The sequence below is a fragment of the Lissotriton vulgaris genome, chromosome 2_1 (genome assembly GCF_964263255.1).
Source record: "Lissotriton vulgaris chromosome 2_1, aLisVul1.2, whole genome shotgun sequence".
NCBI lineage: Eukaryota > Metazoa > Chordata > Amphibia > Caudata > Salamandridae > Lissotriton > Lissotriton vulgaris.
Window position 1 is genome coordinate 327,637,314 of NC_141687.1, and position 18,982 is coordinate 327,656,295.

At 52.0% G+C, this 18,982-nt stretch overlaps 1 protein-coding gene across 20 annotated transcripts in view; it reads left to right on the forward strand.

Moving 5' to 3' along the window:
- Positions 1-18,982, forward strand: part of NCOR1 (nuclear receptor corepressor 1) — a 1,907,529-nt gene that overhangs the window by 1,775,758 nt on the left and 112,789 nt on the right. For all 20 annotated transcript variants that reach the window (XM_086955042.1, XM_086955041.1, XM_086955040.1 and 17 more), the window contains one exon: positions 10,701-10,843. In XM_086955042.1, coding sequence (XP_086811168.1) covers positions 10,701-10,843 — 143 coding nt within the window. The remainder of the gene's footprint in view (positions 1-10,700; positions 10,844-18,982) is intronic.

Consider the following 18,982-nt stretch of genomic DNA (forward strand, 5'->3'; position numbering starts at 1 on the left):
TTCATGCTTTGTAATTCTATCCCAGTCAAGACACGTGTCACACCTACTGATCCAGTTTGGAATCTGGCACACTTCTGTTAATATGCTGCAGTCCCTACCGTTCTAGTATTTGAATCTGGCGCAGCTCTGAAAGGACACTTGAGTTCATACAGCACTTAAATTCCACTGTAATCAAGCCATTAGCAACACCTGTAAGTCCAGGATTGGAAATCTACGCAATCATATCAGTGCATCAATACCAATGGTTGTTTCTATCCTACAGCTTGTAATTTCAGTATTGAAATCCTTTTCAGGGATGACAAAACAACTGCTCTGTCAGCGTGCCTTCATTAAGACCTTAATGAATACCGTGCTATCTGAGTGTTGTCATCTCATACAGGTCTGCCAATGGATTTCAGTTTAGGATTGCAAGAGACAGTAAGCAAGATGGGTATTGCGATCTAGTATAATCCTCCTAATGACCTGGATGTCTCATTCTCAGACCAATATTATTATTCCCCTTCCTCCCACCCCTAAAATACTCTGCCAATCTCATTTAAAATTAATTTGCTTCTAGAACGCTTCTTACTCATCCCAGTTGTGACCGTAACCATTTATCTGAAAGAGACACGTTAGTGATAGATTCCTTACCTTAGAATATCCCCAGGCGTCAGACCGGATCCGGAAACTTTTGCGTAGCAATACCCCTGCGCGCCGGTAGGCGTCGTCTGCGGCTCCGCGTCCGTCGTCGGCGTCGTGAGCGCCGGGATGACGTCGTCGGAGTACTTAGACGGCGCCCATGCGCGCTGACGTCAGTTCTTCTTTTTTCCGCGCCAGCTAGCGCAGATCCGGAAGAAGCTCTACCCCCAGTCACTTTTTGACTGAAATAATTTTTGATCCTTTTTGATCTCTCTTAGTCGACTGTTTCGACTATCGGTGCCAGGGATGCCCGGGTTCAAGCCTTGTTCGAAGTGCGGCCGACTCATGTCGGTCACGGACCCCCATCGCCGGTGCCTGAAGTGCTTAGGCCTCGACCACGACGATCGAACCTGCGCCGACTGCCGGGCCCTGATGTCGAAGGCTAGGCGGGAGCGGTCCCGCAAGCGTCTCGAGCTGAGGCACTCGGCCCCGCGCCGCTCCAGGTCCCAGTCCCGGTCCCACGGGAGGTCGAGGGACAGGTCGCGAGGTCGGAGTCATCGACGTTCCGGAAGTGGACACCGATCGTCTGGTTCCAAGTCCTCAGGTAAGAGGCATGAGAGGTCGGAGCGACACCATCGGTCCTCCGACCCGCCCCGACGCTCGCACGATGCGACCGGGGACTCGGGCGACACCGCCCACGCGGCTCCGCGGGAGTCGCAAGCGTCGCCGCCTGCCCCACACCTTCGGGTCCCTGGGCACGGCGCTTCGCAGGAGGAGGTCGAGAGGTACCTCATGGCCATGAGGGCCCTCCCTCCTCAGTCGGTTCCCGTGGCGCCTTCGGGCCGATCGGCTCCGTCTGGAGGTCCTTCCGGGTCGGGCGATTCGGCCCCGACGACGTCGGGTTCTTCGGGCCCGGCGCCGCGCGACCTCGCTGGATCCGGCTCCGGATCCGGGACCTCGCCGGTCGACCTTACGACCTCACCGGCGCCGTCCCTTCAGGTGTCGTCCCCGGCAGCTGATGTGGTTGCCGCCCCCAATGTTTCCTGCGGTCCTACTCAGGAGTCGGAAGGGCGCCGCTGGGCGCCGATTCCGACGGCCTTTGGAGAATTCTATCTCCACGAGGAGGCCCTGGCTGTTGATCCTGGTCTCCAGGAGCCAGGGGACGAGGAGCAGTGGGAGGGGTCCGAGGACCCTCTGGCACGTGATTGCCAGTCACACCAGGACTGGACATATGAGCTTGGGGAGGCCAGTGGTATTGACACTTCGCCAGACACTGGATTTACGTCGCCCCCGACTGTGGCTTCGGAGGCGGGTTCTGCTTACAGCGTGGTGTTGACGAAGGCAGCTAAGGTCCTGAGCCTTCAGCTCCCCGTCGCGGCCGTGAGGACTAATCTCCTCACCGAGGTCCTCAAACCGCAGTCCGGCTCCGCGGAGCCCCTCCTGCCGTTCAACGAGGCCTTGTGTGACGTTCTTCTGGGCACTTGGTCCAAGCCCGCCACAGGCTCCCCTGTGGACAGGAACGTGGCCAGACGCTACCGCCCGGCACCGGGCGACCCATGCTTTTTGTCCACCCATCCCACCCCCGAGAGCCTGGTCATCCAGGCCTCTAACTCCCAAACCGCATTCCCGTCGGCTCCGCCCGACAGGGAATCCAAGAGATATGAGCAGTTCGGGAAGAAGGTCTTCTCGTCTGTGAGCCTAGGGCTACGGTCTGTGAACACCAACTGTCTCTTGGGCCGCTACACCCACACTCTGTGGGACACGGTTGCGGAGGTGCTGCCACAATGCCCTGAGGTGGTCAGGGCTAAACTCAGCCAAACCCTTGCGGACGGCCGAGATGCGGCACGCTTTTCTATCCGGTGTGGGCTGGATACCACGGACTCACTGGGCAGGGCGATGGCAACGACGGTGGCGGTTCGACGCCACGCCTGGTTGAGGTCCGCCAACTTCTCGGCCGATGTCCAGGCCACCCTCCTGGACATGCCGTTTGATGGCCGTCGCCTCTTCGGCGACAAGGCAGACCATGCGCTGGAACGTTTCAAGGACTCCAGGGCCACGGCCAAGTCCTTGGGCCTTACGGCCCCACGCCAGCAATCGGGTGCCTTTCGCTCCTTTCGTGGCCACGGAAGGGGCGCCCCACCACGGACCGTCAGCCACGCACCGCAGAATGTTCAGCAACGCGGTGGCGGACGTGGGAACCGCCGTGGCGGTGGTCGGGGCCAGCGGCGAGGCCAGTCCACACCTCCCTCAGCAGCCCCCGCCTCAAAACCTTCCTAGTCCGAGTTTTCAGGCCCATGTGACGCCTGTGGGAGGCAGGGTTCGCCATCACCTCTCCCACTGGCATACAGTCACTTCGGACAGGTGGGTGCTGCAAATTGTCCGAAGGGGTTTCTCCCTCCCCTTCGAGTCTTCCCCTCCATCCATGCCACCTCAATACCACCGTGTGTCGGGGGATCACTTGCAACTTCTGCAAGAGGAGGTTTCGGCCCTCTTGGCCAAGAGGGCCATCGAGCGCGTTCCTGGGCCAGAAGTAGGACGTGGTTGCCACTCCCACTACTTCCTGGTACCCAAGAAGGGCAAAGGGGGCCTACGCCCTATCTTGGATCTGCGGAACGTCAACGGCTTCCTCCGGACGGAGAAGTTCAAGATGCTCACTTTGGCTCAGGTCCTGGCTGCCCTGGACCCAGGAGACTGGATGGTAGCGTTGGACTTGCAGGACGCCTATTTCCACATCCCCGTCCTGCCGGCCCACCAGCGTTACCTACGGTTCATGGTAGGCCAAGAGCACTTTCAGTTTACCGTGCTCCCCTTCGGCCCTGCCAGCGCCCCACGGGTGTTCACGAAGGTGATGGCGGTGGTCGCAGCCCATCTGCGCAGGCAGGGGGTATCAGTCTTCCCCTACCTCGACGACTGGTTGTTGAAGGCGGGCTCGCCCCAGACAGTCGTCAGCCACCTCCAGACTACGGCCGACCTCCTGCACTTGCTGGGGTTCTCCATCAATGTGCCGAAGTCACACCTGTGTCCCTCTCAAAAGCTCCTCTTCATCGGAGCGGTTCTCGACTCGGCGCAGTTTCGGGTTTACCCACCCGAACAGCGGGTTCGGGATATTCAGGCTCTGATTCCTGTCTTCAGGCCGTTATCCCGGGTCTCGGTCAGGTTGACGCTGCGGCTTCTGGGGCTGATGGCCTCCTGCATCCTTCTGGTGCGTCACGCCAGGTGGCGGATGCGGGCTCTGCAGTGGGACCTGAAGTTTCAGTGGGCCCAGCATCAGGGCAACCTGTCCGATCATGTCCTGATCTCAGAGGGCACTGCAAAGCAACTGCAGTGGTGGCTCACGGACCGCGACTGGGTCAGTGGCAGACCCCTCTCCCTACCCCAGCCGGAGCACGTAGTTGTGACGGACGCGTCCCTCCAGGGCTGGGGAGGCCACATGGGAGAGGCGGAGATCAGAGGCCTCTGGTCTCCGGCGGAGTCCCGGCTCCACATCAACCTTCTGGAGCTGCGGGCGATTCGTCTTGCACTGAAGGCATTCCTCCCCTCTGTCAGGGGGAGCGTAGTGCAAGTGTTCACCGACAACACCACCGCCATGTGGTACTGCAACAAACAGGGCGGTGTGGGGTCGTGGACCCTCTGCCAGGAGGCTCTGCGCCTCTGGCAGTGGCTGGAACATCAGGGCGTGACCCTGGTGGTTCAACACCTGGCAGGCTCTCTGAATGCCAGGGCGGACGAACTCAGCCGCCGGTGCATGATGGATCACGAATGGCGTCTGAACTCGGACGTGGCGCAAGGTCTCTTTCGACAGTGGGGAGAGCCTTGGTTAGATCTATTCGCCACAGAAGAGAACGCGCAATGTCAGCAGTTCTGCGCGTTGGAGTTTCCAAGGCGGCACTCGCTCGGAGACGCTTTTCGTCGCGAGTGGAGCTGCGGTCTGTTGTACGCCTTTCCGCCTATACCACTTCTGCCCAGAGTGCTGAAGAAGATCAGGCGCGACCGGGCCCAGGTCGTCCTTGTGGCTCCGGACTGGGCACGAAGATACTGGTATCCCGAGCTACTCAGCATGTCAGTCGATCCCCCGATTCGTCTGCCTCTTCGGGAGGACCTTCTGTCGCAGCAGCAGGGGACGGTCCTGCACCCGAACCTGTCCAGTCTCCACCTACAAGCTTGGAGATTGAGCGGCGGCAGTTGAGGCCATTTGACTTGCCTCCCGAAGTCTGTGATATCATTCTGGCAGCCAGGCGTCCCTCCACAAAGTCGGTATACGCCTGCCGGTGGAACAGATTTGTGGCATGGTGCACAGCAAAGGCTGTGGATCCTCTCTCTGCACCCCTTTCGGAAGTGCTGCTCTTTCTTCTTTCCCTTGCCCAGCAGGGTTCTGCTCTGGGCACTCTTAAAGGGTACCTTTCTGCTCTATCAGCCTTCTTGAGGCTACCAGATCAGCCTTCTTTATTCAAGTCCCCTATTGTGAGTAGATTTCTGAAGGGTATCACGCACATGTTCCCTCCTGTTCCCTTCGTGATGCCCCAGTGGGACTTGAATCTGGTTCTCACCTATCTGATGTGTGCTCCCTTTGAGCCGCTTCATAACTGCCCTCTTCGTCTCCTTACTCTAAAGACGGCCTTCCTGGTTGCCATCACCTCTGCCAGGAGGGTGAGTGAGCTCCAGGCTCTTTCTTCTTCTCCACCTTTCCTGTCTGTTCATCCTGATAAGGTGGTGTTACGTACACGACCTTCCTTTCTGCCCAAGGTTGTCACGGCCTTCCATATCGGGCAGTCCATCACTTTGCCCACCTTCTTTCCGCCTCCGCATCCCTCGAAAGAGGAGGAGAGGCTCCACCGTCTGGATCCAAAACGTGCGCTCTCCTACTACCTGGATCGCACACGCCAATTCCGGGTGGATGACCAACTCTTCGTTGGTTACGTGGGCGCGAAGAAGGGAAAGGCTGTGCACAAGAGGACCATCTCTAGGTGGATCATCTTGTGTATCCAAGCATGTTACTCCATGGCGAGGAAGGAGCCCCCGGCTGGATTGCGGGCTCACTCCACTCGGGCCACGGCAACGACAACTGCCCTGGGCCGCGGTGTCCCCCTGCAGGACATTTGCCAGGCAGCTACGTGGGCCTCGCTGCACACGTTCGCAAGACACTACTGCCTGGACAGTCAAGTCCGGAGGGATGGCTTCTTTGGCCGTTCCGTCCTCCAGGACTTTCTGGTGTGATATTGGTTCGCAGACCCACCACCGGGGTTGGTATTGCTGGGGTATCTATTCTAAGGTAAGGAATCTATCACTAACGTGTCTCTTTCAGATGCACAAGTTACTACTTGTGTAACGATATATCTGTAAGAGACATTAGTTAGTGATAGATTCCTTACCGACCCACCCATCCTCCCCGTTCTGCGAACCGATATCTAGGGCTAAGGTCATCCCCTTTCAGGGCCCTAGTTTCATGGCACCAGTGTTAGTTCTATCATGGCTCTGCGTATCTGGCGCGGAAAAGCTGTGTTATCAGAACTGACGTCAGCGCGCATGGGTATTGCTACGCAAAAGTTTCCGGATCCAGTCTGACGCCTGGGGATATTCTAAGGTAAGGAATCTATCACTAACTAATGTCTCTTACAGATATATCGTTACACAAGTAGTAACTTGTGCCTCTGGTCTAGTCCTTGTACACCCCTTGTCTGAACTCCCCTTGTTGTATCACTTGTACACCACTGACCGCTCCCCCAGTGTTTATTTGTTGGCCCTTTTTGGGTCAAAGCCTGCATTGCAGGGCATGCCCTGCTGCAGGCAAAGAGATATTGTGAGCAGGGGATTTCAGTATGGCGTGAAGCCACGCCCATTTTTTCCATTGGCAGGCCTCTGGAAACGGAGGCCTGCCATTGGAAAAAGCTCCTGTTTAGCAGATTGGTCTGCTCTGGATCCCGCCTCTCGAGGACTCCATGACCTGCCTTACGGTAGCACAACAATATTTTTTGAAATATTGCCTTGGCAACCATGAGACAGGTCAGGGAGTCCTGGAGGGGCGGGATTCAGTATCCTGTTTCTGCCGTTTTTTTTTTTTTTTTTGTTTTTTCGTTTGTGCCATCATTCCTGTGAGTTCCTGGGCAGTGGAGGAGGTAGGGGAGAGGCGGTGCTGGTTATGTTTGTTGCAGGATGCCCTTTTTTTTAAATGCAGATGATCCTTTCACGGCCGTGCAGCTTTACTGTTGCGCGGCCAATGCTTGTTATTTTCGCACCCAGCCATTACCATTTGGGAGCATAGAGAGGGGTGCGTGTGCATAGAGAGGGGTGCGTGTTTTATAAAAGCTTGGGTTCATCCCTGCCTTTAAGAACAAATCTTCAATGTCCTAATCGGTAAAGTTAACAGAAATAAAAAAAAGTGTTCTTTATCGCAAGCCCAAGCTTTGCTTGCCTTTTAATTATGTGCTAATGTGTATTTCGTGCTTTGGTTGGTCCCGGTTGTTACGTTGTCCTGATCTAAGATGGCAGCGCTCTATGCTTGGGTCCGGTGCATCAATTAAAAACACACCGAGGCTGTCCGGGAAACATGGTGCCCCAAGAGGAGTTGCAGCACCTCGGCCGTGAGCTGTTGGACCAGAGCCGGCCCTTAAGCCAGCACTTCCGAGCGCTCTTTACCCTCCGCGCCTTGGGCGGCCCGGAGGCAATCGCCGGTATCAGCGGGGCGTTCCAGGACCCGTCTGTGCTGCTCAAGCATGAGGCGGCCTACTGCCTGGGACAGATGGGGGACCGTGCTGCCGAGCCGGCCCTCAGGGCAGTCCTGATGGACAGAGAGCAGGAGCCCATGGTGCGGCATGAAGCAGGTGAGACTACCAGAGCATAGCCAAGGACACTGTACTTTTGTGGCTAGTGAGGGCCACATTATGTGGTATGGTTCACAGAATTATGCGGCAAGAAATAGCAAGTTATGTGTCGTAATGCAGCACATTTCGTAATGGCATCTACCTGTTCATTATTTTGTCATTTGTACACATTAACACTGTCAGGAGAGGGTTCCATCATATAAGTACTAGTTTAATACAGCAATACGCCACTTGTATTGGAAATTAGACTGTGTAACAAAGAAATAGCCTTTATTAAGGAGAGGGAAGACTGTTTGCCTTGGGCTACCTGCCTAATGCCTTGTGGCTTTAAGGGTTCTTTGTGGCATGATCATTTCTTATTCCTGTGAGTAGGAACAATTTGCTTCTGCTTATCTCCTTGCACAGATGGTAGCTGCCACGCCGAGGCTGGGTAATGGGTTATTCAAATTCTCCTAGCTGCTTTAGTTTTGTGCAGGGGAGGACTGCCGATCCATGTTTCATTGATCTGGTACGCTTCTCTGGTGCCCGCTCTCATAGCAAAAGTGATGACCGGCAGATAGGAGTTAAAAATTGGGTACTATAGAATATGCCCACTAACCACCTCTTTTAAATTGATGCACTCCAGCAGCAGTGAGCGATGAACATGTATCACTAATTAAGCAAAGTCGTTAGCTATCAACCCACTTGGTTACCTCCCAAAAACATCAAACACATGCAGGCCAACATGAACTGTCATGATAAAGCTGTTCTTTTCATACCTCATTAATTCTGTCTGGGAGGCAATGGGCATGCTTCTGTGACTCAGTAGTTGTTAAAATGTCTGCGGTTTACCTCAAGCACACCGGCTGTTCGGCTACCACTGTACATCTAAACGCACTATTACAAATAAATTGCTCTGTAATAAAACGTTGTTGGTTATGCGGTTGTGTAATAAATAAAAGAGTAGTATGTCTGAAAAGGAAGGTCGACTTCAAGACCTTTGTCTGATATATAATCCAACGTACTGGCTCAAGTGATCGTTTTGTCCCACACAATTGCTAGGCAAACTGTTGGTTTGATATATTTTTCAGATGATAAATGAAACTGGTGGTAAGTCATATAGTGAAAGATTTAGTCAAAATGCACTATGTGAATTGATTATATGCCGGTGATTGCCTTTGAAGGTAACCAGTCTGGTGTCCTGTCGGTTAACAGAATTGGAAGACACGTTATCTGGACACTGCTATACTAGCTACATTGTTTATACCTTAGCTGCCCCTGAAAGTAATTCGAATATTTATAGTCTGTAAACTCTTAATTGAGAACCATTGTTATCTTGTGTCATGTTCATTTTCCTTGTGGATCGAAGTCTGGGGTCCCCATTGAGTATTTATTTATTTGCAGTTCTATATAGTGAGGCCAAGACCTAGAGGGTGATGGAGCACTTTCCCTAACAATTTTAAACAAAAGGATAGGCAAGTTTTGCTAGGATACATATGCCTTCTCCACTGCCCGACGTTCCTGGAGTAGTGTCGGTGTCTAAATATACAGGGCCCTCATTCACAAATGTAAACTTACCCTTTTGTGTAATTTTACAGGTTATTTTGGTAGTCACAAACTACGAGTTTAATTTTACTAATAGTAATTTTACGTCTGCAGAGACTCCGCAGTTGTAGCAGAGAACTGTGCATATAAAAAGATAGGACAGGCCTGTTTCTTTATGTGCAAAGTCTCCACACGAGTGTGAAGTCTCCACAGTTGTAAAATTACTATTAGAAAAATTAAACTTATAGTATGTGAATTACAAAACAATTGTAAATCTACACAAAAGTGTAAATGTAACCTTCTAAATTAGGCCCATTGCCTTTCCCTATCATTGCAGGGAAGCTCTCTGTGTTAGTGTGTGTGTTAGTGTGTGTATGTGTTTGTGTGTGTTAGTTAGTGTGTGTGTTGGTCTGTGTGTGAGTGTGTGTGTGTTAGTGTGTGTGTGTGTGTGTGGGTGGGTGTTTGTCTGTGTGTTTGTCTGTGTGTGTGCGCGTTAGTGTGTGTGTGTATTAGTTAGTGTGCTAGTTATTGTGTTCGTTATACCCAGAATGAAAAGTGAAAACGACTTATTGTCTGGGCACCCTTTTCACTCTCAGCATATTTGTGTTGACATTCCTAAGCAGTGTTTTGTACTATTTATTATTATACTATTTGCTGAGCTGCCGCTTACTAATAAGAAAATGCGGTCATATGACTGGACGGAAGCGTATGAAACATTGTCAGAACAACACATCAAATACATGTGGAGACTTTGTGTCCAACAAATAAAACGCAGTATGTTTGATGCCCTGATTATTTTTTCTCTAATCGCCTCGTGACACAATAAGCGAGCGATTCTTTCCCGTTGCTATACGAGCCACTTTTAAAAAATGTGGTCTCTGTGCAGAATTTAAGTGGAAACATATGTTTCCGAGGTTTGGGTCGCTGAACATGCCACAAGCCACAGTGAAGTAAAACAGAACAAGCATTGGCATAGCCAATATGTCTCGCCTTTGGGACCTTATAAGTGTTTAGCCATGCAACAGTTGATGTTGAACCAAGGATATTGTGCTGAATAACTAAACACTTATAAGGTCCCAAAAGCGCGACCTATTGGCTATGCCAATGCTTGTTCATTGGGTGCCTATTATTTGTTTGCCCCACCCACTTCCTGATGTATCAGTTAGACTCTTATGTCCTTTTTAAAATGTGATCTAAGTATTTTTTCAACATAAACTGGGACGATAAATCAGTCCACAGTTCTTCCATTTGAAGGCATTGGATGAAAACCTAGTTTGGTCTGATTGTGATCTTCAGATAAGCATTGCTATCTGATTAAATACTACTTGGCTCTTGCTCCCACCCAGCCTGCATAGTCCATGTTGTAATTTAAGCGTTTTTTTGATGTGTGGAGGCATTGGTCAATGTAGCTTCTTCCTCTAAGGGGCGTTGCTCCTGCCGTTTTGCAGTTCGAATTCAGGGTTTGTTGCTGAGATTTGACTTAACATTGATTTTTAAATATAAATTTTAGCTTAATTGCTTATATTATTGAGGATTGCCACTATTGTGCAAAGTACGTGTTCGTGTACTGAGGCTATGTCACTGTTAGTTCATCTAAATAACTTTCATTAAAAATTGTGACTTGTTGCTTTTCTTCATGTTGCTCATTGTATTCAATGCAATTGCTTTTATAATCTCTTTGCATAATTTTATCGATGTAGTGTATCTGTTGAATAGTCAGTGTGTTTATGTTCCTTACAGAAATGACTCTCGTTCCCCGGGTAACGTAAACTACCTTCCTTCCTTCTTCACCAAGTTGGAAAACACATCACCAATGGTGAAGTCGAAGAAACAGGAGATATTTCGTAAGTTGAACTCCTGTGGTGGGGGTGACACTGACATTGGTAAGTGGGACTCTTTCTGTGTTCACCTTTCATCTACACTATTTACTAATTGTTTTAATTTTCACCTCAAATGCTGTGTAAAAGTATGAGGTAGGCAAGTCCATTTGGTTTATAAAATGAACTTCCTAAAAAAAACTATACTGAAAAATTATTCAGCCAAAATGATGTACAGTGACTTGTAAGGCTATTTTTTAGAATCCTTGTAGTAGATTATATTCCTGGAAAATCATCCTGTTATTTTTTTCTTGAATGAATCTCAGTTGTTTAGCACATTATGCAATTTATTCTATGTATGATAGGAATTTGCTTGAATGGTTTTATGTTTATAATGTATACATCTATTGAGCATTAACAGCCATTTTGGAGCAATGTTGTATTTTGAATACTAAACATTTAAACTTTGATTTAGCGAACATTTATTAGTTAGGTAAGCTACTTATTACTAATATGCTGCAATTTAGAAACTGTGCTGATTTGCAGGTGGTAGCTATTACTTGCTTAAAAGTTGCATTTTAAATCTTCTGTGAGCGTGTGAGATCTGGGTTTATTTGTACAACTACTGGTAAGGAGTTCCAGATTATGTGAGCCAAATGGAAAGTAATTGCTGAAACATGTGTTGCTTCTTACATTTTGTGTGGGTTTTTTGCTGGATAACTCAGATAGTGTTGTTGCCTGGGCTTGTAGGTCAAGCAGCATCTCCACGGACATAAGTGTAGCTTTATGTTACTTCCGGAATGTGAAGAAATTATGTAGGAAGGTGGATATCTGACTATGGTTACCCCCAACTTTTTGCCTAGTGTTTAGCTGGTTTTCGACTTAGTTGGCCTGGGATCCTGCTATTCAGGACCCCAGGCTTTCTGCTCTCTCTGTTAAAATGAACTCCATGTACCTTAGGTGCATTTACCAATTGGTATTGGGTCACTCTTGTAAGGCCTTGTACAGTGTACCATAGGTACCCAGGGCATAAGTGAACCCAAGGCCTACCAGGGGCTGCAGCATGTATTATGCCACCCCTGGCTGGCCATACAAATCTGACACAACTGGCTGATCAATCATCTGGGGCAAGGGGGAGGAGCCAAGCAGGCATTCGAAATGGCCGCATATTCGCTCGGCTCCGTGAGCCCTTTCGCCCCACACGTATATCCTGGCGTTTATCCTGAGCCACGAAGGCGTACTTTAATAGGAGAAGGAGAACGAGCACTTACCATCTGCTCCTGAGGCTCCTGTGTGCGGCAGGCCCTGAGAACTGTCCCCGACTGCTCTGCGGCCCACGTGGTGATGAGACCGGGGCGTTGACCTGGACGTGCATCCGGCCGCGACTGCAACAACAACGGCCGTTGGTGGCGGTGAGGAGCCAGCCGGAGGGTGCCGTTGACTTGAAGGGCCGCTGATAGCGGTGAAGGCCTGGTCCACTTGGCGATGACCCCTGAGGGGCAGTGTGGCCAAACAGGATCAGAGGGGGCGCATGACTCCTGCCCCCTCCCCAAACTCTTTGCCCGGACATAACCAAGGATTGCCCCCGATATAGGCGGGCGACTCCCGGGGTGCGGCAGGGATTTTAGCCTTTTGGTGACTCTCCCCCGGGGAGCCCGCCTCACAGTTTTGACCCTTGTGGTGCATCCCGTGGCGCCCCGCATTGGGGCTTGGTCCCTGAAGTGAGGTGAAGAGGGACGGGCCAAATTGACTAAGATGGCGGTTGGTGCCCTCCTCTACGGTCCATGTCCATGTCGGACGGCTGTCACACGGATGGGGCCGGGATGCTTGCAACGTACGCAGGAGCCCACATCCAAGGACGTATTGGCTGCCCTAACGGTTTTGCAAGAGACCCTGATTTGTCATGCTCGGGACCTGGGTAGAAGAATGGCCGCCATTGCTGTCTCGCCGTCTCTAGCGGCCACGGTCCGATCCCAAGGGACTGCCGACGAACCCGCAGCTATGTCCACGGAGGGACTCCCAGCTCCGCCTAGGTACCGGGAGCCGCTGAACGACCCGGTTCTCGTGACCGCTAGGGCCGACATGGTTCTACATGTGGGTGTCTCTTTGGGACACATGTTCAACTGGCGGCTGGGGATAAAACGCTATTTTCCTTATTGGACTGTCCCAGCTATGTCGTGGCGCTTGCCGGACTGTGTGACTCTCCTTTGCTGGATGGTACTACTGTGTGTGAACTCTGGGAAGTTCCTGGGGTCAACGTCGATATTACCGGATCTCCGCTGTCGATACTTGGTTGGGTTTGGATTGTTGTACTTTCCTATGGCTACGCTCCGACCTGACCCGCCCAGATCGTTTGGACCTTCCGGGCTGTTCTGTAAACCGATTGACGAGTGGACTTCTGGCGGTACCATTGCCAGACAGGGTCAGGGATGATGTGGTTCACAGTCTATTGGCTTTATTGTTGACAGACGGTGCAGTGGGTATGTTTGACCGGGATTTCATCGCTGTTGTGGCCGGGACTTGATGTTCTTCATTTCTGTACTACTTCGTTTCTGGGATTTTCCTGGGTGTAGGGGTGAAGGGCGGGGTCGGGCGGCAAGACCGAGGGCCCTCCTCCGCTTATCTTTTTTCTCTCTTTTCTCTTTCTTTCTATATTTCGGGTCTCTATTAGGGCGACAGGCACGCTGCTGGGGGGGTAGGCCATGGCCTTCTGCGGGTGTGCAGGGTGGGGGGTTGGGGGGGTGGGCGTTCGTTCGGTATTTGTTTCTATGGCCCTTTAGTCTTTCTTCTCTTTTTAGTGTCGTCCTCGATCATGGTCTCTGCAATATGTTTAGTTTTGAGGGGTGGGGTTTAGACTCGCTACGCGCCGGGGTTGTGCCTGCATTTCTCCTGCTTTGTGTATCTTACCCCCGATATTTCCTTCGTATCTGTACTGTTTGTAGATATCCTGATTCGTGCGCAGTATTGTAGGACTGTGTACGACTGTGCGACACCCGTTTTTAGTTCCTTATTTGAAAATGACCCTCTCAAATCCTGATTTCAAGTTTGTGCATCTGATTACAAGATCTGTCCTGGTATTTTTATGACCCCGGATTTCGAACTGCTATAACTTTTTGTATTGCTTGCTGTACTCTTGCTCTGCTTAGCGGCCGGTCGGGATGGTTGTAGGCCCATACTTGTAAATGCTTGTACTACTAATAAAGGTTCACAAAAAAAAAATCATCTGGTGCAAGGTGCTGTAATCACCCTTTACTTTAGATATAGAATACCTATATCTAAACGTAAAATGGACACATATACTCCTATAAGTCACTCCTATGGCAGGCCTTAACAATCCTGGAGGCAGAGTGCTTGGAATTATGTGAGATAGTGCTCTGGCATGAGCTGAGCCTGTCTGCAGCTTTCGGAACCAAGTCCTTTAGCGGTTTCCATGATAAAGCTATACCATATACTCTTAAGTGCATTATAACCTTGCGGTTATTGCTAACTTTGGCATAGCATTATCAAAACATGTCGAGTAAGGTGTCATACGAATTGGAATACTACCCCCTCGCCAGTTCTGGCGACGGGGGTAGCATTCCACACTTCTAGAGGGACACGACATGTATGTAACTGTGATCCCCGGTTAAAGTTAACTCGAGCCTCAGCATCACAAAATGGATGCTGCCACCACAGACACAAGTCTGACCTCCTGCTGCTGGGAGTCCTTCCAGCGAGGGAGGCTTGGACAAAGGGTTTCCTGCCTTGGGAGGTGCTAGCACCACCCCAGACAGCAATTTGTGTATTAGGTAGGACAGGCCTGAAAGGAATGAGACATGCGTTCGAGGCATGTGGGCTGCTGAATTCATATCTGTGCATAGATCGCCGCCTAGTGTTGGGTCCGGATGATTGCACATTGTTGTCCTGGAAGAGTCTTCGAAGTATCACGAGATAGGTGGCTCCTCCCCTGGACTACAGTGCGCATGGGCATCGCCTCCATCCCCAGATTGTTTTTTTCCGCCATTGGGTTCGGATGTGTTTCGGTTCCCTCTGTCGGAACCGATAGTTGTTCAACTTCTACTCGAGACCAGAAGTTCTTTAGGCTGAGCGTCGGTATAGTTGCGTTCGGGTTTCTTGTCTGACTCTCGGCTCCGAACTCTTGCTACCCTTCCGCGTGCTTTCGGCGCGGACGGGCCTACACTACACTTCTGCTATGGAGCGGACACCGTTTAAGAAGTGCCCGGTGTGTAACTCCAAATATTCACACCTCGACGTGCACCCCGTGTGCAATACCTGCTTGTCACCGGATCATAACGAAGACAGCTGCATGGCGTGTTCGAAATTCCGGTGCAAGAAAACTCTCAAGATTCGTCGGGCCAATAGGCTCCAGGCCAAGTTCTCGGCTACCGCGGCGCCCCCACCAGACGACCTATTCCAAGAATCTGTTGGAGACGAAGACGACGTACAAGGTTCGGAATCTAGTCCCGCGTCCGAAGGGGATGCCTACGACGCGGGTGATGAGGACTTTGACGAAGTCGCCGACGAGGTAGGGGACGCCGATCGGGCTATTGCCACCGTAGGGGATAGCTCGGAGGAGGAGCATCCCCAACCAGACTCCGGGGTCAATCCCCTTCATACGGCCCGGGTCGAGGGATCGCCTTCGGGCCTTACCCAAGATCTACTTATAAGTCCTACGTCCCCGCCTCCGGGCCCGGTCACGGACATTTCTGAGGCGCCACTCCCGTTGAAGAAAACGAAAGTGAAGCCATCTGGTCACGCACCCTCGGTTGCGAAACCGAAAGTGAAAGTTGCGCTGGGGCAGAAGGGTCTGGAGGCGTCAACTTCCAAAAAATTCAAGATGGCCGACTTGAAGAGCCACGCCAAGATGGCCGACCCGAAGCCCTCGGGGTCGGCGCCGAAGGCGAAGTCGACCGACGCGGCTGCGTCGGCGCCGAAAAGGGTCGGGGACCCGAAGACGGCTCCGAAGAAGCGTCAGGGCGACGACGCGAACAGGGCTCGGCGGGCGCCGGCCCTTGGGGACAAGGCGCTTGAGGTGTCGGCCCCGAAGAAGGTGCCTGCCATCGATCAGACTCTCGACGCGGGAAGATCGCTCGAGCCGGTCAAGCCCTCTCCTGCCTTAACAAAGAAGGTAGCGGAATCCCTGCAGCGGATACGGAAGGACAATGTGGTTCCCAATCAGGACACTGTGGCGCCTAAGCACACGCCGAAGCCTGCAAAGGCGCACACGCCTATCCGTTTTACCCTGCCGCCAAAGTCGACGCCGAAGGCTTTCGCGCCGAAACATGGCGGGCCCTCAGAGGAGGTATTGACACCGAAAGCCGCCTTAGTGGTGTCAAAGCTTCGGCTCCAGCCGCTTGCTGAAGAGGAGCGTCGAGAGGTCATCATCGACGCCAATACTGGGAAACTGTCTCTCCTCAAGAGGAAAATCACCACTGAGCCGGTGTTGGAACATTTTCGGATCCCTCTCAAAAATAAGAGGGACTCTGCGGAATCTTCGGCCCCGATAGAACCTATGTCTCCACAAGCCCTGGGACGCTCGCCAACGCATTCCGCCGCAGGCGATGCGGACGAGGAAGATGCCGAGTACAACTATCCAGCGTACTCGGATCCGAAGGAGGTGCACGAACCTTGGACGGCCGGAGGCGACCCGGAGGACCCGCAGTCGGGCCACGACACGCAACTTTTTGCGGCCAAGAAGTCACCGACAGAGGACTCAGCGGCCTTCAACGCTCTGATCGAAAGGGCTGCGGCTAACCACGATGTCGAGCTGCACTCGGACCCTGTGGATGTGGACTTTTTATTTGACACTTTCTCAGTGGCTGAAAAGTCAGTCAAAACACTGCCAATGCTTAAGGGGGTGCTCAAACACGCAACGGAGGTCTTCAAGGAGCCCACCCGGGCGCGTGTTGTCAACCCTCGCATTGACAAGAAATATAAGGCAGCGCCCTCGGATCCAACATACATCAAGGGACACTTGCCACTGGACTCGTTGGTTGTATCCAACGCTCGGAAGAGGGCGAACTCGCAGACCACTGGTGACGCTCCTCCCCCAGACAAAGAGTCCAAGATCTTCGAGGCCTCAGGGAAACGAATTGCTGCACAGGCTGCTAATATTTGGAGGATCTCTAACACACAGGCCCTACTTGCACGCTATGATAGGGCTCATTATGACACCTTAGAATCACTACTGCAACACTTGCCTGACCAGTACAAGGAGGCAGGGGAAATGCTGATTCAGGAAGGAAAGCTCATCACGAATGCATCCATAAAATGTGCGCTGGATGTGGCAGATACAGCCTCCAGGGCGATCAACACCAGTGTGTTGCTTAGACGGCATGCTTGGCTTAGAATTTCTGGGTTCAAACCCGATATTCAAACAACAATACTGAATCAAACAGTTAATCCTGACCACCTGTTTGGCCCGGAGGTGGATGCGACGCTGGAAAAGATGAAAAAAGATACGGAGACGGCCAAGCCTATGGGGGCACTCCAAAATCAGCAGTTTCGGAGTGGTTCCTTTCGCCGCTCCACTTCCAGAGGCACCTCAAGGGGTCAGGCATCGCAGTCCACGCAGTTTTATAAAAATAACAACCAAACCTCATACACCAACAAAGGTAGAGGTGGCTACAGAGGCAATAACGTCAAGGGCAGGGGACGTGGAAACAACAGCTCCAGGTCCACCACCGCCAGCAAGCAGTGACGTCTTGTCACTGCCCCCCGACCACGTAACACCGGTCGGGGGGAGACTCCAGCAGTTCCTGCCCGCGTGGAAATCCATCACCACGGACAGGTGGGTCAAGTCTCTTATCCAGTACGGTTACTGTCTGGAACTTACTTCCATTCCACCAAATATACCCCCAAGGAGCCGTCCTATGTCCGGCGAGCACTTGACCTTGTTGCAACAGGAAGTTCTGGTCATGCTGCAAAAAGGGGCAATAGAGCTCGTTTCATTGCAAGAAAGGGGAACAGGGGTTTACTCCCTGTATTTTCTTATCCCCAAAAAGGACGGATCCCTCAGGCCCATCCTGGACCTCAGGCCCCTCAACTGGTACATTCTCTCGGAGCACTTCCATATGCTCACGTTGCAGCAAGTACTCCCTCTGCTTCAGCAGGGGGACTTCCTGGCTACGCTGGATCTGAAAGATGCATATTTTCTTATCCCCCTGCATCCTTCCCACAGGAAGTATCTCAGATTCACGATTCAAGACCAGCATTACCAGTTCAGGGTTCTGCCGTTCGGGGTCACCACGGCGCCACAGGTGTTTACAAAGTGCCTGGCGACTATGGCGGCGCATCTCCGTCGCCAGAACGTCCACGTCTACCCCTACTTGGACGACTGGCTCATTCAAGCAAAGACAGAACAGCAGTGCGTCGACCACGTGTCACGCACCATTCATCTCCTGCACGATCTGGGATTCTCTCTGAACTACCCAAAGTCCCATCTCCAGCCCGCCCACGTGCGACAGTATCTGGGCGCGACAATCAATACTCTGGCAGCCACTGCGCAGCCAAATTCAGTGAGAATCGCCAGTATCCAGACGCTGATCCAACGATTCAGACCTCAGCACTCGCTTCCAGCGAAGGTGTTCATGCAGTTGATAGGCATGATGGCCTCCTGCATCTCCATTGTCCCGCACGCGAGACTACATATGCGTCCGCTTCAGGAGTGCCTTGCACGTCAGTGGACTCAGGCTCATGGGCAACTGACAGACCTAGTGTTGGTGAGCGGTCGGGCATACAACTCTCTGCATTGGTGGAATCCACAAAACCTTTGCAAGGGCCGACCATTCCAAGAGCCTGTGCCACAGATTATCCTGACAACGGACGCCTCTCTCCAGGGATGGGGAGCGCATGTAGTCCAGTACACAGTGCAGGGACTCTGGACACTACAGCAAAGGAAGATGCACATCAATGTGTTGGAACTGATGGCAATCTTCATGGCCTTAAAGGCGTTCAAAGTACATCTGTGCAACAAAGTCGTGTTGATCCGGACAGACAACATGACGGCCATGTACTACATTCAGAAGCAGGGAGGCACACACTCTCCGCAGCTGTCTCATCTGGCTCAGAGCATGTGGAAGTGGGCCATTCAGAGGAACATCTTCCTCATGGCAGAGCATCTCCCGGGCAAGGACAATCAGATGGCGGATCTGCTCAGCAGGCACAGCCATCAAATGCACGAGTGGGAGATACATCCATCAGTAC